The sequence below is a fragment of the Gorilla gorilla genome, chromosome 2, assembly GCF_029281585.2.
Source record: "Gorilla gorilla gorilla isolate KB3781 chromosome 2, NHGRI_mGorGor1-v2.1_pri, whole genome shotgun sequence".
Classification (NCBI taxonomy): Eukaryota; Metazoa; Chordata; class Mammalia; order Primates; family Hominidae; genus Gorilla; species Gorilla gorilla.
This window is the reverse complement of record NC_086017.1, coordinates 178440993-178463883: the sequence shown is the minus strand read 5'-3', so window position 1 is coordinate 178463883 and position 22891 is coordinate 178440993. Positions and strand designations below refer to the sequence as shown.

The window sequence follows — 22891 nt, the reverse complement described above, 5'->3', positions numbered from 1 at the left end:
ATTTAAAATGTCTTTAGTTATCTAGAACTCAGGATGATTTACGCTAATTTCTAAAATTCTATTATATACTGACAATCCTGATGGATATTTTAAAATTATTTTATTGAATACTAATCTAGACTCTATTTTACTATTTAAACTGTTTTAACGTAGTTGCAGAAACAGCTTTGAGTCTTCAGATTATGTATTCTGACTGTGAACTTGACACTTAAAAATTAGAAAATATTTTATCTATTGTGATTTCAAATGAACACATAGGTTATTTTAAATATTAGTTCTATAGTTTTTAGATATAAATCTCTTATGTTTTCAAGTTTATTTAAAAATTAGTTCTTATTTATCTTTGCCCATTGTTATTTAGGAACGCTTATCTCTCAGGTTTCTATTTTTCCTTCTGTACATATAAGGACCTTTTGTTTATCCTTATATAATCACTGATTTTGGAAATGCCTAAACTCAAACCCTGTCAAGTGGCTTTAAGATTCTAATACTTAAACTATAAATAGAATTAGATATAGACATGACATTACACTAGTTACAGTTAATGATGCATTGCTTTGTCATAGATTTTATTCATTTTATAGTAATTTATTCAACAAATATTTATTGAGTACTTTCTAGAAGGCAGGGTATGTGCTAGGCTGTGACCTTATAGAGATGAATAATGATAGGATCCTACTCCTAATTAGTTAAGGGTTTTAATATTATCTGTAGGCAAAGGAATAGAGATAATCAGATCTGTGTTTAGAAAGATTACTGGTAGATTTCAATCTTTGCATTTACCTGAACATGCTAATAAGTATCAGTAGCCATCAAGGGTGCTGATGACCCAAATAATGATAACCACAAAATGTAAAATATACCTAACTAATATTCACCAAAGTCAGTGACTTTTGAGTGACCACTCAATGTTTAGCGCTTCTGGGCAGAAAGGATGCAGGGAGAAAAAAAACAAAAACCAACCTGCTACTTCTCTCTCTCATGGTATTACAATCAGATAGTCATAAGAAATGAAAATTAATTGATACAGAAGTGAGTCTAATTGTTAATATATGAATAATATAGAATTTAACAAAAGGCATTCTACTTTGTAGATAAATACTGTAAGAAAATTATCACAGATGAGTTCATATTAGGAATTTTTCATTCAATGATTTATTGAGCACATTTTCTGAGTTACCACTCAGTGACGTTAAGCCCTGTGCTAGCTGATATAGGAGATACAAAGAACAATGAGACATGGCTCCATTCCTTCAGTATCTGAGCTTCAAGATTTATCCAAATTTGATTTTCTTCTTCTTGCTCTCTCTCCCTCCCTGTCTTCTCCTCTACCTCCCACATAATTTCAAAAGATAGACTTTGCTGTGATATGGCTTATTGTGATCCAGATGCAGATACGACACCAGTCAAATAATAATTACTGAAAGCAACATGACATACAGTATGCTTTCTAAACATTGAGCATTATTTTGTTTTATGTTAATATTATTAAAATGTATGTATCCTGTATCTTAACAGAAGAAAGTGAACATTGTAGGTTGGAAATTTGTAAAATTCCAAATGTAGATTGGATTAAATTAGTGAAAAAATATCTACCAAATATACACTTCATATATATATAGTATGTTTACTGTTTCTTTTGTATAACTTCCTTCGGGTTACACAGTTCTTTTGCACAGAACTTTATGGCAATCTACAGACTCTCTCTACTCCCTTTCTATCTTTATTGAGCCATAATTGACAAATAAAAAATGTGTACAATTAAGGTGCATAATTTGATGTTTTGACATATACATAGATACACATTTTGAAATAATCTCCAAATTCAACATAATGAATGTTTCTATCACTTCACATTACATCACAATTTCCTCTTTCTTTCCTTCTCTCTCTTTCTTTCTTTCCTCTCTTTCTCTCCTTCTCTCTCTTTCTCTCTCCCTCTTCTCTTTCTCTCTCTTCTTTTTCTTTCTCTTTCTCTCTCTCCTCTCCCTCCCTCCTTCTTCTTTTCTTTTTTTCTTTCTTTCTTTCTTTCTTTCTCTTTCTTCTTTCCTTCCTTCCTTCCTTCCTTGCTTCCTTCCTTCCTTCCTTCCCTCCCTCCTTCCCTCCCTTCCTTCCTTCCCTCCTCCCTCCCTCCCTCCCTTGCTTCCTTTCTTCCTTCCTTCTTTCATCTTTCCTTCTTTTTCTCTCTTTCTCTCTTTCCTTCTTTCGTGGTAAGAACATTTAAGATACTGCCAGCATCACATTCTTTGGTTTTGATTGCAGAGGAGGGAAGGTTGGTAAGCCACAAATAGTAAAATGGTATTTAAGTTCCTAATAAATCTCATTGTAGAATATACATTTATCTCTAAAAGTTAGCATACATGGATTATGTAATATGTACACAAATCAAAGAGCTTGGCAAGGAACCATGATTCTTTTAAAGGTTTCTTCAAATATGGGGATTCTTTTATGTATATAAATTTAAAGTTAAATACAATAAAGAACTATGTCTCTTCCTTGTTCATGTTACTCCTTTATGTTTCCACACTGTCTGTGGAGACCAAAGTTGCTACTTGGTGCTGTTGTTGGGGAGAGTCCTAGGAAGTGTATTGTCTACTAGGGAAATGGAATTGTGAGGTTGGCACTTAGCAAAGAGCATACACAGACTTCCTGTGCTGGGAGCTAAACCTATAATGATGTTATTCTCTTTTTTATAACATTATTTCACCTAACGGAATTACTAAGGAATAAAGTACTTTGAAGGAGACAGCTTTTTTGTTCAGCTAATTCTTACAAGCGAATTTGTCCCTTTATTCATAAAACAAAAATTTTAAATGAAAAGTTTTAAAAAAAAATTTAGATTCTGCATGTATGTGGTTTCATGTAGTATTTTTCTTTCTGTGTCTGGCTTATTTCATTTACTGTAATGTCCTCCAGGTTTATCTATGCTGTCATAGTTAAACATATCTTCTTTTTAAAGGCTGAATAATATTCCATTTTTTATACATAGGTGCTTTTAGTACTAAAAAAAAGCAACTGTGTGAGGTGATGGATATGTTAATATGCTCAATGGTAGTTATCATTTTACATGTATATGTATGTCATGTGCATGTACATGCATACCAAAACATCATGTACATGTTTGTATACTTTAAATATATACAATAATAAATTAGATAGATGTTTTTTGAAAGAAACTATTTCAAATTGTACTATGTACTCCCTCCTGTAAATAGAGCACAGTGAACAGTTTCACTATGTGTGAGTGACTCATGCCTATTATAATAACCACTTTTATTATAAGAAATAGAATAAGAAAGAGGCCTCAAATAGCTGATATAGTGTTTATGATGATATATTCCCCCTCAGAAATTCACTATTCTGATTAGTACTTAATTTTTCTCCTTTATTCTGGTCTTGCCCATTCTCTGTCATCATTTCTTGATTTTAATCAATTGTCTTGTAGCTCTCTGCCATTTTCTTTCTATCTCTAGTCTCTGTTTAACCTTTTACTTCTTTTTTCAGTCAACATGATTTTTTGTCTTATTGTTTTTATCATTTTCCTATGCATAAAGTTTTTGTTGTTGTTGTTGTGCTTTGGAATTTGATGGCCATTTGGTCAGATATCTCTTTTTCTTAGCTCTCACTAACCAATCTTGTAGTGGTTTTAGTTTTTTATTGTTTTGTTAACCATTAAAGTCATAAGGCTTTGTTGACTGCTGAATCCATTCCTAATTTGAGAAGTGAGGGAAGACATCTGACAGATGAATATTAAGCATTGCTATATAAAAAGCAAGTATTCTAGGCTGATGGTGATTACACTTTATATTCTTTAACCTGTGCTGTCATTTGTGGTTAATATAAAGTGTAGCCAAATTTGATAGTTGTAAACTGTTTCAGCCTTTATCCAACAGCCCAGTAGGTCCTGTGAGTTTAGTCAGTAGGGATCATTTTGTATCAGCATACCTTGTTTTACTTAAGATCTCTGAAAAATTGAAGGCAAATATTTACATGTTGACTAGTATTGTAATTTCAAAGGGCCTTTCCTTTGATTTATGATTGATTTGTACTTGGCAGTGATTCAAAACACTTCAAGTTTCTTTGCCTTTTCCAACCTCTGTTAAATATTTAATTAACTGAAAAATGAAGCATAAATGCATGAGAGGCAATTATTAAGGATTAAAATTTTACTTCTACATGTAGAAAGATTGTCAACACTAAGGGTTGAAACAAAAGTTATTTTCAGATGAGAAATGAGGTCTTAATATATCAGGCATTCCTATTTCCTTTTAGCAATGTAAGATCAGACAGAAGAGACAATGTTAATTAGAGAGAATAGAAGATGAGGGAAAACAAACAAAAAGCATTCTATTTGTGAAGTATGACATGCACAAGGGGGGTTAGATTAAGTAAATTATTAATAGATTATGGTAAATATGTTTTCTTAATTGGAATGGAAATTTTCTTAACTGAAAAGGAGAAACCTTGGGAAGGTGGGTGGTATTAATGAAAGAAAAGATAATTGAGGTAGAATTTCCATGCAGTTTTGGTTACTGTAGCCTTGTAGTGTAGCTTGAAGTCAGGTAGCGTGATGCCTCCAGCTTTGTTCTTTTTGCTTAGGATTGTCTTGGTTATATGGGCTCTTTCTTGGTTCCATATGAAATTTTAAAGTAGTTTTTTCTAGTTCTGTGAAGAAAGTCAATGGTAGCTTGATGGGAGACCACAGAAGGGGCAGAGTTGAGAAACGCAGTTCCTTCTCTCAGAGTTACCAATAAGATTGAAATAGGTGGATGACAAGTAAATGTTCTCCCAAAAAGGAATTATCATAAAGTCACATGATTTTAGAGTCCAGGTATGTAAATATTTTGAAAAAATGTATGAATTTTCTATTTGTAAGTATTAATGTTATACTTAAGAAAAATAAAATATTTTAAATGTATGTGAACAATTGAGTATTGTCATATTTTTAACTTATTTCTTAAATATGAATAATGCATATTCCTTATACTACAAGTGCGTGTTCATTCCCTACAATGATTGTTATTACCTGGCATTTGTTCTATCAAAAGATTTTAAAAACTGTGTTGCTATCGACTATCATATCTTCTGATAAATTTTAGGACCTCGTGAGAAGGACTCTTTTTTGTCTTGTTCATCACTGTATCCTCAGTGCTTAACATTGTACCTGTCCTGTATAAATCAATTTTTTAACAAATAGAAATGTGAATGAGTCCTTAGTGGGTTGATTAAGCTCCTGAAATAGCTTAAAACTGTATTTTAGGGCAAAATTTATTTTTCTGTGAATTTTGAAAGCAAGGGAATTTTTAACCAAGGATTGGATAATTAAAAGGATTTATGGTATGTTGTTATATCAGTGAAGGGTTAACAAAAGATTTTCCTCCTAAATGTGAGCATTTGACCTTTAATTAACTTTCTTGCCCTTTCCCTGGGAAACAGATAAAGGTAGTCATGTCAACTACATTCCTGGGCAACGTACTTATGGTAAGCGTAACCTCTACTTGGCAAATTACATCTAAACAAGGAGAACTATACGTACTTGAAGGAAGATATAGCTCCCTGAGTGCAGTGGACTTTGTAACTGAAACATCCACTATGGAACTAGCTCTGGAGCTATGAGGTGGGGATTGGCTCTGGTGGAAAGTAAGGTTTCTAAATCAGGTGTATTCCTTATCTACCTGAACTGTACTTCTGCTTGAACTCTTGCAAGAATACCACCAAAAAGGAACAGCTGATGCTGTCCTGCTGGCAAACTGTTTTTCCTGTCCTCATCCTTCTGAATAGACTGATGCCTAGAGGATTTGATAGCAGTCTTGAGATTTTAAAGGTTTAGTTAACACAGGCAGACTCTGGTGAGCATGGCATTTAAGTCCTTGATGAGTCAGAATTTGAAACATAGAATGTTGGGATAGCCAAAAGACAAATGAAAAACACTTGTCCAGGAATCATTGACAAAAAGTTTTTAAGAAAAGCATTATTGCGATATAATTCATATACCACACAATTCATTCATTTGAAGTGCACAATTCAATGAATTTTAGTATAGTTACAGCTAAGTGCAACTATTAGCATAATTGATTCTAGAACATTTTTGTCACCTCAAAAAGAAACCCCATACCCTTTTGCTCCATCCTCCTCCTATGTCCCTATATTCTGGGGACCAATACTACTTTCTCTCTCTCTAGATTAGCCTATTCTGGACATTTCATATAAATAGAATCATGTCATATGTGGCCTTTTATGAGTGGCTTCTTTTACTTGCATAATGTTCAGTGTTCATCCATGTTGTGCCATCTATCAGCATTTCATTTATTTTTATGGTTGAATAACATTTCATTGTTTGATGTAGCACATTTTGTTTATTCATTCATCATTTGATGTATATTTGGGTTGTTTCCACCTTTTGGCTATTATAAATAATGCTGCCATGAACATTTGTGTACAAGTTTTTTGTGACCATATGTTTTTAGTTATCTTGGCTAGATACCTACTGGTGGAATTGCTGGGTCATATGGTAACTCCATTTTTAATTGTTTGAGGAACTACAAGACTGTTTTTCAAAGTGGATGCAGTATATTGCATTCCAATCAGCCATGTACAAGAGTTCTGATTTCTCTACCTCCTAGCCACCACTTGTTATTATCTGACTTTTTGGTCTAGCATCCTAGTAATATGAAGCAGTAGCACGTCGTGGTTTGGTTTGCATTTTGATGACTAATGATGTCAAACATCTTTTCATGTACTTGATGGCCATTTGTATATCTTCCTGGGATAAATTTTGACAAGAATTTTTGGAAGACCTGGATGTGGGACAGTTCAGTAGCCTGCACTTTAGTGAAGTTATATCTGTGGTAATTACTTTTAGATGCCAGTTCTAAGAAAAGCTGGGGAAGGGGAAATAAAGACAATGGAAAGGGGTAGGGAGAATGGAAAGTAGAGTTAATGAAGAGTTGGGAAAATGTAAGTGGCTTAGTGAGTATATTACAGGAGCAAATGACAGAGCAACTGACACAGTAGAGAGAGTAGTGGCAGTACAGGGGCTTAACCCAGAGATGGCATGAATCAACCTTAAAGGGAGAGGTGAGTATTTCTGTGATGTTTATGCTGAGGAAATTTTGAAAGATCATATTTATATATGCAAGCTCAGAAGCTTGCAGGGCTATTGTGAAAATCACATTAAATGCCAACAATTATAAAAGTATTCTGCTCATAGAAGGTGCTCCATCCATTAGGTTTTATCAGTCAGGATACAGTATTAGTAGAAATTCAACCCCATTCCTATATTATCTACATTTAAAGCCCAGAAAACAATGTAATATTAATGATGAGTCCAAAGGATTAACAAAAAGATTAATTTTGTGTTGAGGGCTGTTTTCTTTTTTATTACAGTGCTATTGAGGTATAATTGATAGATAAAAACTGCACATCTTTAATGTACACAATTTGATGGATTTGGACATGTACATATACCCATTATATCATCACCAGAATAATGGTAATACATCCATCCATCACCTCCAAAAGTTTCCTGTGTCCTTTCTTGTTTTTTTTTTTTTTTGTGGTAATAACACTTACCATGGACCAGAAAGATATTACGATAATTGAAATAAGTAAGTTACAGAAGGAAAAATACTACATAACTCTGCTTATATGAGATATTTTAAACAGTCAAATTTATACAAGCGGAAATTAGAATAGTGGTAGTTAGTGGATAGGGAAAATAGATATTGTTCAATGGGTACAAAGTTAAAGTTAGCAATATAAATGAGTTCTAGGTACCTGTTGTACAACATGGTACCTACAGTTAATAATACAGATGGATGCATGTAGGGGTGTTTTTTTAAAAGCATTATAGTTACACATATTTTGGAATGGTTTTGTATTTTAAAAACCCATACAGTAAAAGTTTTAGAGCTCAATTTATCAGAGTATATATAAAAATACAGTCTTCCAATTTATTCACACATAGAGGATAATAGAATCTCAATTTTGGAGGAGACCATAAAGATCATTAGTCTAACCCACTGTCTGAACCTTTAGTCAATCATGTTGATACAGAATATTTGAGGGACTTTCGTAATTTGCAGGTGCTACCTATGTTATCTCATGATTTCTTTCATGGAACCTGACAAATTTTTACAGTAGTTTGTTTGCTATATGTTATGTTCATTGGTCTTTATGGGATACCAATTATCTAATTGTCATATAACAGCAATACTATATTTAAAAACCAAATATAACAAATTATTGATTGCTACTTGTTAGTAAGTTTATTCTTCTATACCTAAAGATGTTATTCATTTCATTTCATATAAAATGTCTTCCTTATGTAGCTCAAATAAGCTCATGATTTTTTTCATGGAATCTGACAAATTTTACAGTAGTCTTGCTTGCTATAATATATGTTATGTTCATTGGTCTTTATGGGATACCAATTATCTAATTGTGATGTAACAGCAATAATATATTTAAAAACCAAATATGACAAATTTTGTTGCTATTTGTTAGTAAGTTTATTCTGTTATGCCTAAAAATGTTATTCATTTCATTGCATATACAATTTCTTCCTTGTGTAACTCAAATATGAATAATTGCTGAAAGCAGTTAACTCATCTGGATGCAATATACTTGTAATATTAGTTGAAAACAATTGCAAGTACTTGCTAAGATAATTAATATAGTGCATAATTATATGGCATCAAAACTGCAAATAGAAAGCAAAATTACAGGTGTGAGTTTCTTATGTTATTTTGTTTTTGCTATTCTGTCTCACTTTTGAGATTGCTTTCTAAGTAGAATTTTGTAATGTAATGAAAATTGAAAGGCACAGTTATTTAACCAAAATCCAATGTTGTTATGTTTCCTGAGACCAGGTGCTTTAAACTTTTTTGACAATACGTTACTTTTTCAGCTATTGCATTTATATGTTGTCTTATTTTAAAATATTTTAACTGGATTTGATATGTTTTGTTTCATTATTTTCATGTTATTTTATAAAGTACTAAATATTGAGTCCAAATTGAGTCCAGATTTCATGTTATTTTATAAAGTACTATATATTGAGTCCAGTTTTATTTAATCTATCTATTAAATAATAAGGTGCATTCATAAGCAGGAGCATGTGTCCAGGTCTTTGCTTTTTTTTGCCACTCTATGGGTCAAGGAGGAATAATAATACATAAATCTTTAATTAATAAAACCAGATAGAAATCAGACCTTTAGAGGAAAGGTTAATCTAAGAGTCTTTTAAGAACTACTTAAAGTAATACTTACATGATGTTGGAATAAGCAGTAAATTTCAGCCACATGAATTTCACATTTGCAGGATTTGATTTCTATCTAGCTTGCAATAAGTAGTTTTTTATACCCTTGATATTTCTGTACCACTACTCTTGCAAATACCATATCTGTTTTTAGAAATATGATGAGCAGAACTGGATTTAAGAACATGATTCTGCTGTTAGTTCTTCCATTGCAATTTTATTTCATCTAATAAATATTTATTTTCCTCTTGTTTCTCTTATGTATTTAGATGGGGGCTTTTCCTCAAATTTTGTTTTTCTTTTCCAGTTGTCTTCTATATAGAAATTTCTTCCCTTTGCTTCTCTACCTTTTCCAGTTGGCCCAAAGTTTACTCCCCTGCACCCCCCAACCCTTTCTTTTGATTCTAACAGTAGATGAAAACTTTGATCCAATCATTTATGGATAGCTTCCTTTAATTTTCAGCGAGAATTCAGACTTGACTATGATAAAGCCTATTTTTAGGGAATAAATTTGGTCTAAGACTATCTATAAAGAAGGACCCATAAGAAAGGTAAAATAATAATTTGCTTTAAGAATAGAAAACATATTTTAATAATGTAAAAAAATTGAGAGATAATGCTCACCTTTTTCATTCTTGTTTAATGGATTAAGATGTTCAAAATTATGTATTTTTTATAAGAAAATTACTTTTATTTTGCAAAGATATTTTTACTAAGTGGAAATTTGATGGGTTTATTGCATCCTGCCATAGGTCCATGATACTTTGAGGAATTTATTTGCTTGGTGTAACTAGTACCTGCTTGATGTAGTTAGGTCTATGATAATATGAATAATTTATCTACTTGGTGTAGTAATTTCCTTATGGCTCCAAACTTAGAGAGATTTAGTCTAATTTGTTATTATCGATTTTAGATAATAGGATCCTCATACTCATAGTGCAATGTATTCCATGTAATGTGTAAATAGAAATATCCTGGCAAAATAATCTGTACAGGTTTCTTTGGATAAATAAACTTTAGCAAATGTTTTGATGACTTCTAATAAAAGAGTTTGTTTTACCATAAATTAAAGCATAATTCTTCAGTATACATGTGTTGCTGCCACAACACGGTATATGATTCTTGATGGAAGAAGCCGGAAACCATCATTCTCAGCAAACTAACACAGGAACAGAAAACCAATCAACTCTCACTCATAAGTGGGAGTTGAACAATGAGAACACATGGACACAGGGAGGGAAACAACATACACCGGAGCCTTTCGACGTGTGAGAGGCAAGGAGAGGGAGAACATTGGGACAAATACCTAATGCATGCAGAGCTTAAAACCTAGATGATGGGTTGAGAGGTGCAGCAAACCACCATGGCACATGTACACCTATGTAACAAACCTGCACATTCTGCACATGTATCCTGGAGCTTAAAAACAAAACAAACAAACGATTTCTCTTTTGGAAAATTGCCCACCTAATTAACAGGGCTTGAGGGAAGATTAGGGCTAGGAGAAGGCAACTCAAATCCTATGGTGCTTTGTAACCAAAACCCAAACAAAAACAGTTAACAAATCCTTGTTAAAACACTAATGCATACTTCTTGAGGACTTGTTCTTACTTCTTGGTGATGTAGTTCCCAGTAGTAATTCACTTCTAAGAGAGATTATTTTTACCAAAATCAAAAATCTAAATCAAGATATAGCCTCCTTTATTTATCTGTTGCTTTAAAGTCAGAGGAGGTGTCTTTACAGCTTCTTTGTGCTCATAGTTTTTCTAGATGGCTTAACTTAGTGAAATGCAGGGTTGTTGAAGTCCCTAAAACAGTCAGAACTTAAGCTAAGGGGAGGCATTTTTATATATTTTTCAGGTTTTTTTCTTATGGTTTTCATATGTTGTTAAGATTTTGGCTTTAGTTGTAAGAAAGCTTGCCCCTGATTGCTTCAAAACAATAATCTGTTGGGAAAAAAAAACCTTAAGAATCAATAACACTCTGGAGTTAATACAGACATCATTGCTCTATTTACCAACTGCATATGAGGTAATTCACGTCAAAGAAATCAGAACAGATTGTACTTTGAAATATTCTTGATATGAGAAGGAAGTGTTTTCTCAAAAGCCAGGCCAAAAAAAGATTTATAGAATATATATAACAATTTTAAAATTCCCATTAGTCCATAACTTGATCATCCTGAAATGATTTTGTAAATAAAGCCTTCCAAGTTCCAATCATATCGAACAATCACTGCAACCAATAAGTTTATGTTACTTGAGTTCTGCTATAACACAATTTTTTCTCTCTGTGTGTATATGTGTGTATCTCTCTCTCTACCTCTATATCACTTTGTCTAACAAACTCAAATAAAATAACAGAACTCTTCTGCAGAGTTTAGAGTTTTCAGTTTTTAATTCAAGGCTGTGGTTACAATAAATCTCTTCTAAAATTTTGTGACTGAAAAATCAATGCAAGTTAACACTAGGAAAGGAGACATTCTCATTCCTTTCCCCCTCAAACTTGCAAAGTAATATAGGTCTAAACTACGTGTGAACTTTTTTTTTTTTTTTGATCTGGAACTTCTGGATCACTTAAGGAGATATGGCTATGTCAACATGATTATTAATATTTATTGCTGGATAGCCAGAGTTTTGTATGATGATGGTAGTTAGAGCTTTGAAACATTGACTATACCATAAAGTATATCATTTTTCTAACTAAACTAAAACTTTTATTCTTGGACTTTAACTTCTACAAGGTGCCATCCATTCCAAAATGCTATAAAATATCAACCCTCTTTACTTTGATTAATGATACATTGTCAGAGTGATGAATTCTTCTAGAGTGTAATTTGAAAGATAATATCATTCTAGGCAGAAAAAAAAGTTTAGGTGAGAATTTAGAACAGTTACCAGATGAAATCCTACCATCATACAGTGTAGTGAAGGATGTGGGGGAATCTGGAAATGCTGGCAGTAAATCACATCTTTTGGCTCTAGTTTAGTTTCTATCCTAGAGTGAGATATATGATTTACTATGTGCCTTGAAGGCTGTTTTGGTTTGATTTTAAAACATTTGTAGCATGTAGAGCAGTTGAACAGGTAATTTTATACATTTTCAGTCTCCTCCTGCTCCTATTGTTACCTATTAGTACTTCACATTTAAATTTTTATACTTAGAAAATGGAAATAAAACTATCTTTAGGTTGAGTTTTAACATTTGAAAATATTTTATTAATATATGGTACAGTGTTATGATACTTAATATGTATAGTTATCTATTTTAAATATTTTCTAAAAATAACCTTCATATTCTTATTCATTGTTGTTACTCAAAATGATTATTGTTATATTATTAAGTGAAAGGCAGTGTGTTTTCTTTTGTAAATCTAGATATGCTCTTTTAAGAAAAGACAAAGATTATAGGATATGCCCATTTAAGGAAAGACAAAGGTTATAGGATAAAAACTGTTAACAGTAGTTACTCTGGGGAGTACTATTTTGCTATAAACCAGATTTGTACCAAATACGGGCAGTTATTTAGATTGACTACTGATCTGAGTGTGACAATGTCCTAGATAAACTTTTTTTTTCTGAGATGGAGTCTCACTCTGTCACCCAGGATGGAGTGCGGTGGCACAATCTCGGCTCACTGCAACCTCTGCCACCCCAGTTCAAGCGACTCTCCTGCCTCATCCTCCCGAATAGCTGAGACTACAGGCATGCAACACCATGTTCAGCTAATTTTTTGTATTTTTAGTAGGGATGGGGTTTCACAATTTTAGTCAGGTTGGTCTTGAACTCCTAACCTCAAGTGATCCTCCCACCTCGGCCTCACAAAGTGTTGGAATTACAGGCATGAGCCACCGTGCCCAGCCTAAATAAGCTTTTATCAGCTCATGTTAATATAATTAAACTATAGTTATATTGATTCTTTAGCAATAAATGAACTTCGAATTTTAATCTGTTATAATCCTCATTCTTTTAGATACCACTCACCTTTTCCCTGCAGTTCAAAAACTGTAAGTTAGCCGAAGTCACACAGCTTGTTATGTGGTGACCAAGTCTGGGTTGAAATTAAGTCTGTTGAGTTCCAAATCCATACTCATAGATATAGAATAAAACGTACTCTGTGCTAGTAGGACCTATTTTCAGCAGAGAAAGTATGCTTGAAAATAGGAGGAACCTCCATTTCTTAAATTTTTTATATGGTATGACTATGATTTATTTCTATATACTTGGTCAAATATAAAAATAAACAGGCAAAAATAAGTTAAAACCAAAGAAACAAACAAAACTAAACCCCTTAATCCTTGCATATGCAATTAAATACAGAATTAAAGTTTTGTGAGTTTTTAAAGGAAAGAACAACGTTCAAATCTGTTAGAGACAAAATTTAATATTTTCAGTTTCGGGAAATCAAAGGTAAAACACATTTTCTGTATCACAAAGACTAACATAAATCTAGTAGGGAAAAAGGTTAATTAAGCTAGAATAGATAATTTGACTCTATTTCAAGTCACGACATTTTGTAGCCATTTGACTTTGGCCTAAGCTTTCTGAACTTTAAATTCCTTGTCTATGTAATGGGAATCATAATATCTGCTCTCTTTCTTTGTATGATTGTTCTAAGATTAAGAAAAGTAAGGTATACATACACAGCCTTACAATGGAGAAAAGTAATGTTTAAGTGTATGATGTTCTAGAAAAGAACATTTCCATATTTTTGCATTGTATTGATTTCATTTATGTACTAAAGTAGCAGAACTTTAAGATAGTCAAATATGGAATTCTATTTTATCAGTTACCTATGATGTTTATCTTATTTTTTAGCATAAAAAATGTGGGTTTTTCACTATTTCTGATTCTTTTAATATGCTACCTAAAAATGTTATAACAATTATTGTAACATTGATAGCGGGATTCATTTTAGGACAGAAATAATCTTTGTTTTGTGTTACTTAAATAAACATATATTTGAATGATAATTTTATATAAAATTAATCCTATAGCTTTTGATATTAAAAAAATAAAATGAAAACCAAACATGGAACTAACTGCCTCTGAAATCTACAGACCTTTATTCTAGGACATTTTAAATGAGGCTTAGGTTGGATTATTCTGTTTTAAAAATGTTGGTAAAACTACAGATGTTTCTGAAAGAGTGAAGCATTACCATTGGCTTGAATTTCTTTTAAAAATAAAAGGACTATATAGGCCTATATAGGTTTTCTGAGAATCATTGGGAAAATTTGGAGCAGATTCCACAGATTTGCATACAGACAGCAATATATATGCATAGGTCACGTTCGTCATTTTTCATAGGTATTTTATTAATTCAGTATGAAATAACACTAGTTAATTTGATGTTCACTGATATATTCCAGAATCAGACTGCAATGAATCTTAATAGATTTACAAATGTCATAACTGAAAAAGTTTCAATGTAATGTTAGCTATCTAAATTGGCAACTAGATGAAAATTTAAAAATAGGAGCATTTTCATGGCAGAGTACAAAATAATTATATCTGATCCCTGCTAAATTTTTCTTGTTTGGAGGATATTTGCTAAGAAATAAGAGCTACTTCCTGTCTTCCTCATGCCAAGTTCTCACAGAGCATCTGACGATTCTGAATCTTACCCCTGGAGTTTAATTCAAACTCAGATAGGATCCTAAATCCTGCAGTCCCTAGGCAGACTCTGGTAGTTTCTGATAGAAAACCCTTCAGAGAATGGGGCCTTCCCCAAATTTGCCAGTTCTTTGTCAGTCACTCTGACAGCATGTGGAAAGTTTTTCTTTAAATCCCTTTTCTAAATTACTTATTTTAATTCTGTAGCTCTTTTCCCTCCCTGACACCTTATTTTTACCATACGCTATTTTTCCAGAAACTGTAGTAGCCATAAAATCATTAAAATATATATGTTTTTTCCTTTTGTGAGCTTATGTGATATGAGGAAATGTGAAATCAATATAGTTAGGACTGGTAGAGATCTACGCAGGATATTAAGAGGGTAAAGAGGGTAAATACCGTGTACAGTTGGGGGAGTGCAGTGTACAAGGAAGGGTTCCTAGACTTGTAGGAGTAATGGCGTGAATGCAGAAGGAGAAGCAAAAGCCTGCCAGGTAAAGATGATGGTAGAGGAGAGAAAGCCTCCCTAGTAAGTGAGACTCATGAGCAAGGCACAAAATGAGAAATGACTTGGAGTTTATTAAGGAACTACAGAGAGAAGTGCTTCCTGATGTACCGCTTTGGATAGTGAATGCTTTCTAAAGACGTTTTATCACCATGGAGTAGTCATTACTGCTTATTCAGTCTCCTACTAGATTAGCTATATTTAGTTCTTTATTTATGATGTGCACAAAATACTGCATCTATCTATTTGGGGGTGTGCATAGTGGAAAGTTTATGAGTCATTAGACTTATACACACCTGAGGTCACTTCCTACCTCTGGCACCCACTCACCACTGTGACCAAGGGCAAGTTATTTAAACTCTCTGAGCTTTAGTTTCTTTTCTTTCTTTTTTCTTTTTTTCGAGATGGAGTGTTGCTCTGTCGCCAAGGCTGGAGTGCAGTGGCTTGATCTCAGCTTGCTGCAACCTCCGCCTTCTGGGTTCAAGCAATCCTCCTGTCTCAGCCTCCCGAGTAGCAGAGACTACAGGCACACACCACCATGCCTGGCTAATTACTGTGTTTTTAGTAGAGATGTGGTTTCACCATGTTGGCCAGGCTGTCCTGGAACTCCTGACCTCCAAATGATCTGCCAGCCTCAGCCTCCCAAGGTGCTGAGGTTACAGGAGCGAGCCACCATGCCCGGCCTAAGCTTTAGTTTTCTTAATTCCTGAAACAGATAAAAATAGTTGTGTTTTAGAATTGCCTTGATGATTAAGTGATATATTGTTTTTAAGATGGTTTGAATTGTATGAGCCCAAACTAGTTCCCTCAGTAGATGGCAGCTGTCACTATTATACTTGTTGATACAAATGCCAATTTGTATTGGCTATTTAAATATTAAATTGAATTTATTTAATTCTGGGAGTCATAGAATAACACAAATATGAGTTAATATATATAAATTATTTAGGTTAACATATGAGGCTCTTTAATTATATTGTTACTTTTTTAATAGGCAAAATCTCAAATATTATTCAATGTATTGGATGTTGCCCATCAGTTTATAAAGGATGTTAATCCAGATGAACCCAAAGAGGAGAATAATTCTACAAAGGAAACCAGTAAAATTCAACATAAACCCAAATCTGTACTTCTCCAGAGGAGCAGCTCTGAGGTAAACTGAGGAAAATATAGTAGACATTTTCTGACATATTTAACTATGGCAGGTGCCATTCATGTACTTAACTTGAGCTATAGAATTTCACCAATAATTTCATCACATTTTTATTTCATAATGGATTTGTTCTTCATTAACCAAATACATCTTGACTATAAAAATATTTGCAAGAAGCCTGCTTTGATTCCACTGAACACTACTCTTTTTGGTGAATGATCTTTTGACCATATGTCTTTCTGGACATTTTCATCCATGTCAGGAATTGGATGAGTATTTGGGGAAAACATTTTTTTAAAAACCACAATGCAATATAACAATTTTATATTAGTCAGGACTTCATTCAGAGAAGCTAAAAATACAAAACCTTGCCCAGAGTTTTAAGTGACAGGCAATTGCACAGTTATATAAAATCAGATTTATACCAAATTCTGGCAGTTATTTAGATAGACTGCTGATCTGACAACATGCTAGATAAGCTTTTATCAACTCAATGTCTATATATTTATAATAGACATATTGATTCTTTAGCAAGAAATGAACTTCAAATTTTGATCTATGCTATAATCCTCATTCTTTTAGATGCCAGTCACCTTTTCCCTGCAGTTCAAAAACTGTAACTTAGCTGAAGTCATTCTGCTTGTTATATGTTGACCAAGTCTAGGTTGAAGTTAAATCTGTTGTGTTCCAAACCCATGCTCACAGACATAAAAGAAAATGTGTTCTATGCTAGTAGGACCTATTTTCAGCAGAGGGAGTGTGCTTGAATTTTTCAGGAGTGTCATGCAGCATATTTGTGTGGATTTCGCTTTCTAATAGACCTGTCAAGGATGTTTTGTGAAGAATCACTGCCTCCTAATTATAATAATAATGTATTGAAGACCAGACACTGCCCTAAATATTTTACACATTATCTCCTTTTGTCTTTTCTTAATTATTCCTCTTTTTCAAATGAGAGAATAGTGGCAGGGAATAGTTTTTATAAATTGCCAAAGGTAGAATTGATAATGGAACTTAGATTTCAGCTCAGACCTTCTGACTCCAAATTTCCTGTATTTAACCATTCTGCAGAGACTGTGGTTTTAAAAGTTTCTTCTTCATGCCTCCCTTTTCATCTAATTTATCCTATCAAAAATAAATCAGCAGCTAACTTTTATTGAACACCTTATGCTAGGCATTGTGCTTAATGCTTTACTTGCCTTATCCAATATAAGGTTTGTGCTTTTATTACCCCAATTTAACAGATGAGAAAGATGAGAGGTTCAGTAACTAGCCTTACTAGAAAGTGATAGAGTAGGCTCCTCTGTGTTATTTATTAATCTTTACACTAGATGTTTCTTCTTGTCTTCATAGGTAACTATGCATGCTGTATACATTGTCTGCCTCATTGTCTTAACTTAAAAACCATTAATTCAATGATTTCATCCAGGAGTGTATATTAAAGTCAACTGGAGAAACATTAAAGAAATACATATGATTGAGTTCAGCATCTCCGTGGGTGGGGTTCAGACGTGTGTGTGTGTGTGTGTGTTTGTGTGTGGGTGTGTGTTTAACTCCTCAGTGATTCTGGTGAGTGTTCTTGTTGGGAGTCACTGCTATATATGACAGAGTACACAATGAAGAGATAACCCCTTCATAGGCTTAGTGTTCCTCTGTGCCAAAGAGCAGTGCTCCTCAAACCGCAATAAGCATCATAAGAATTGGAGATTGTTAAAAACTTGCATTCCTGGGTCTGCCACCAAATTTGGATTTTTTAAAATATTTACATCTGGGTTAGGGCTCAAGAGTCTTATTTTTAATTTAAGGGCTAGAAGAGCCAAATGGTACCAATGCCTGATGCTTCTCTTATGGCCTTTTTAATGGATCAAAGCCAATGGCACATCCGTGGAAAGAGGTACAGTTCACGAAAGAGCTTACATCTTATAAGCCGAAACCTGGGTTTGAAATAATGATGCTGTTTTTCTTATAGCATTGTAATATTGGGCAAATTACTTAGCTTTTTTGCTCTTCTGTTTTCTCCTTTGGAAAGTGGGGATATTAAAACACATCATCTTACAGGGATATCATGTGCTTACAGGGTAATGAATGTACAGCATTGAATTTCTATGTGCGTCTTCAAATTTCTTTTAGAATTGGGCAAGGTCATATTGGACTCTGAGTGGACGTGATATATGACAGTTTTGAGCTGAAACGTTTAAGAGCTAATGTACAACCCTCCAGCTTTTTCTACCCTACCACAGCTATGTGGAAGCCAGGTATTCCAATGGCATAACTCCAATATGCAAATGTCTGACATCTCTGATTCATTGCTTGGAAGGAAGCTTCCCTGGAGGGCTGCTGAAATTGCTGCATGTTGAAATCATTTTGTATTAAGCCACTGAGTTTTCAATGCTTGTTCATTAGTGTAGCATGTATACATACATACACTGACATATTGCTTACTGGATACCAATAAGTACCTTCTCACAAATACTCCTAAGACTCTATCTTTAAACTAAATTTATCCTGTCTTTTCCAAAACCTATAAATGTTATTGTTGGAGGCGCCCTACCTAGCTTTCCAAGCCAACAAAGGCAGTTATTTTCTGTAGTATTTTCACTTCCTCCTCTGCACATCCAATTGGTTACTGTATTAGTCTTCTCAGGATGCCATAACAAAATACCTCCAACTGAGCGGTTTAAACAAGAGAAATTTATTTTCTACTGTTCTGTAGTCTAGAAGTCCCAGATAAAGGTGCTGGCAATATTGGTTTCTGGTGAGGCTTTACTTCCTGGCTTTTAGATGGCTGCCTTCTTGCTGTGTTCTTATATGGCCTTTCTTCTGTATGCACATGCATACAGAAGGGGGCGGGAAGAGAGAGAGAGAGAGAGAGAGAGAAAGAGAGGAGAGAGAAGAGATACATGATGCCTCTTCTTCTTCTTCTTCTTCTTCTTCTTCTTCTTCTTCTTCTTCTTCTTCTTCTTCTTCTTCTTCTTCTTCTTCTTCTTCTCCTCCTCCTCCTCCTCCTCCTCCTCCTCCTCCTCTCCTGCTTCTGCTTCTGCTTCTCCTCCTCCTCCTTCTTCTTCTTCTTTCTTCTTCTCCTTTTCTTCTTTTCGTCTTCTTCATGTGAGACAGAGTCTTGCTCTGTTGCCCAGGCTAGAGTGCAGTGGTGTGAACTCAGCTCACTGCAAGCTCCTCCCATGCTCAAACATTCCTTCCACCACTGCCTCCTGTGTTACTGGGACCACAAGTGCATACCACCACGTCCAACTATCTCCCTCTTCTTAACAGGATACCAGTCCTATTAGATTAAGGCCTCAACTTCATGATCTCATTTAACCTCAATTACCTCCTTATAGGCCCTATCTCAAAATGTAGTCACATTGGGGGTTAGGGCTTCAATATATGAATTTGTGCAGGGAGATGCAATTCAGTCCACAATAGTTATCATGTCCCATATAGGCTCCCAGCTAAAAACTCTTGAATGTTTGGTCATTTATTCTATCCTTATTGGTCTTTTAGATACTGAAATTTCTTCTTTAAAAAAAGGTTTATAAATGGAAAGTGCATTTCATTCTCTTCTAGGAGTCAGGCAACCCTTCTGGTTTTGTATGTATTTTTTACACAAATGTTAATATGTTTTCTCTACAAACATGTTTGCTCTGCATTTTTTTTCACTTAACTTTGTAGTTTTTATATTCATATAAGTACATCCTACAACCTTCTCATTCTATGTAGTGGCTGTAAAATACTCCATTTATTGGATGTGAAAAGACTTTTAAAAATCTATCTTCCACTGATCAGCATTTATGCTATTTCAGTCTTTTGCCAGTATTTGCTAAAATATAAAGTATAATTTTGAATAATGTGGTTTTGCAGAAATGTAAGTATATCAGTATGATAAAATCCTGAAACTCCTAGATAAAAAATTATGCATTTGTAATGTTGGTCAATGTGGGCAAATGTCTGTAACATTTTAATTGGTTTCCTTGCAGCCAAACACACTATTTTATAATTTCCCTCTCTTTGCCACACTGGTATATGGGACTTTACAATGGTTTTACATGTCCAGTGGGTTTAAGCTCCTCTGTGCAGCAGGCAGAGACCTTTATATTCTTCCCCTGCTTCCTTTCTACCCTTTATATTTTCTCATTCTTTACTTTTTGCTACATCAATGCAAACTGCTTATAGTTCCATGCCACCAATGCTGTTTGACTCCCATGTCCTAGCATACATATCATTTCCTTTCTCTGGAATGCTGCCTTTGGCACTTTTTGCTTATGGAATTCTTGTTTTATCTTTCAAAATCCAATTCAGACATCATTTCCCCTGAGTTTTACCTGCTTCTTGCGCCTTTTTCTGTTGTGGACTTATTAACCTGTGTTTCTGTGGCCAACGGTTAGCATAGTGTCTAGTGTCTAACAGGTCCTCATATACTTTTTGCTCATATTTAAAATTTCTTATATACATCTTTAACAATATACCCTGAATTGTACTCTAACAAGCTGCCTGTTTATTTTTCAATTGCGGGCTGAACATAGAGATTTATACTCTCATGTCTTAAAAGATACACATGGATATTTAGCAATTTGACCAGTGTAGGTAATCCACATTTGATAATTCAGCCATTGGTGTGGGTTTTACTTTGCTTGGGTTTCCTAATGTGGCTGTTCTCTCTAATTCACTGCATAGCTTCCAAATACTTCCTTCATTTTCTTGTGTGCTTAGACTGGATTTATATTTTGTACTGAATTCATCTCTCCACAACCATCATTAATCTGAGGAGCATGCATTGTATTACATGCATCGATGAACTTCTTCATTCATTCCACTAACTTTTAATGAACACCTATTTTGTGCCAGGCACAGCTCTTGGCACTAAGAAAAAAGACAAAATCCACAACTTCATTATATACTAATGGGGAAGGACAGGCAATAAATAAACATATAGAATAAAGTCACATGGGAGTAAGTAATGGGAAGAAGAATAAAACAGTTAAGGAATTATTAAATGAGGGAAAGGGGGCCTATTAGTTTTAGAATTGGTAGTGAGGAACTCTCTGAGTAGGTGATATTTGAGCATTTCATTGAGTCAACAAAATGAGGGAATGGCTATGTAAAGATATGGAGAAGGCTCATTCCAGGCATTGGGTATAGGTAATACAAGGCCCTGAAGAGGCAATGTGCTTGATGGGTTCTCAGAACTGCAAGAATGTGAGACTAGCTGGTACAGGGTGAATGAAAGGAGAATGGAAGGAGGTAAAGTAAAAGGCAAGGAAATACAAGATTGTGTAGGGCGGTGTAGGTCCTGGTAGGAACTTGGGGTTTCATAGACAGTCAACAGAGAGTTCTGAGCAGGGGAATGTCTGATCAGATTTACATTAAAAAAAAAAACTCTGTTTTTTTGATATGAGAAGTTTGCAGGGAGTAGGAGATTGGAGGCATAGGGAGAATGGATACAAGGCAATTGCACTTTTACAGAGAGAACACTGGTGAACAGCATAATGATAAGTCATTAGTTCTGTAGGCTGTCATCTTCATGATTTCTGAAGAGACCATTTATAATTGCCAATAGAGTTTTAAATAACAGAGTAAAGCATATAAATAAGCACAACTTAAAAATATTCTAAGTTTAAAAAGTCTGATTTGTGATGACTAATAATTAGTTCTACCTGTATTTTAAAACACAGAAATTTTTTTATTAAAACAATTTTTTGCGTAAATACAGAAAATTTAATAAAGCATGCCTATGTATCCTTTTAATTAGGTAGAAATTACAATGATGAAAAGAGCACAATGTACAAAACCAAGAGAGAGTCTGTTGTGTGAAGGGTCATTCGATGAAGAAGCTTCTGCACAGTCCTTTCAGGAAGTGTTAAGTCAATGGAGAACCGGAAATCATGATGACAACAAGAAACAGAATTTACATGCAGCAGTAAAAGGTATGGCTTTTTTTTTTTTTTTTTTTTTTTTTTTTTTGAGACAGAGTCTCACTTTGTTGCCCAGGCTGGAGTGCAGCGGCGTGATCTTAGCTTACTGCAACCTCCACCTTCCAGGTTCAAGTAATTCTCCTGCCTCAGCCTTCTGAGTAGCTGGGAGTACAAGTGCGTGCCACCATACCCGGCTAATTTTTGTATTTTTAGTAGGGACGGGGTTTTGCCATGTTGGGCAGGCTGGTCTCAAACTCCTGACCTCCTGACCCGCCTGCCTCCCCTCCCAAAGTGCTGGGATTACAGACATGAGCCACCGTGCCCAGCCAGTATGGCTGTTTTTATACCATGAATGTTTTAAAATGAAGCTGACTTTAGTTTATTTACCTCCATTCTCTGTGAATATAAATGTGATGTTCAAAATCTATAAACACTGGGACAGCAGTTTG

The 22891-nt window shown here is 34.2% G+C and overlaps 1 protein-coding gene across 8 annotated transcripts in view; it reads left to right on the top strand.

Moving 5' to 3' along the window:
• Nucleotides 1–22891, top strand: part of ZBBX (zinc finger B-box domain containing) — a 140451-nt gene that overhangs the window by 30394 nt on the left and 87166 nt on the right. For all 8 annotated transcript variants that reach the window (XR_008678154.2, XM_055381777.2, XM_019024832.3 and 5 more), the window contains exons 8-9: nucleotides 16375–16533; nucleotides 22280–22454. Coding sequence is in view for 7 of the 8 variants with exons in the window: in XM_055381777.2 (XP_055237752.2) it covers nucleotides 16375–16533; nucleotides 22280–22454 (334 nt within the window). In the remaining variant the exon portion in view is untranslated. The remainder of the gene's footprint in view (nucleotides 1–16374; nucleotides 16534–22279; nucleotides 22455–22891) is intronic.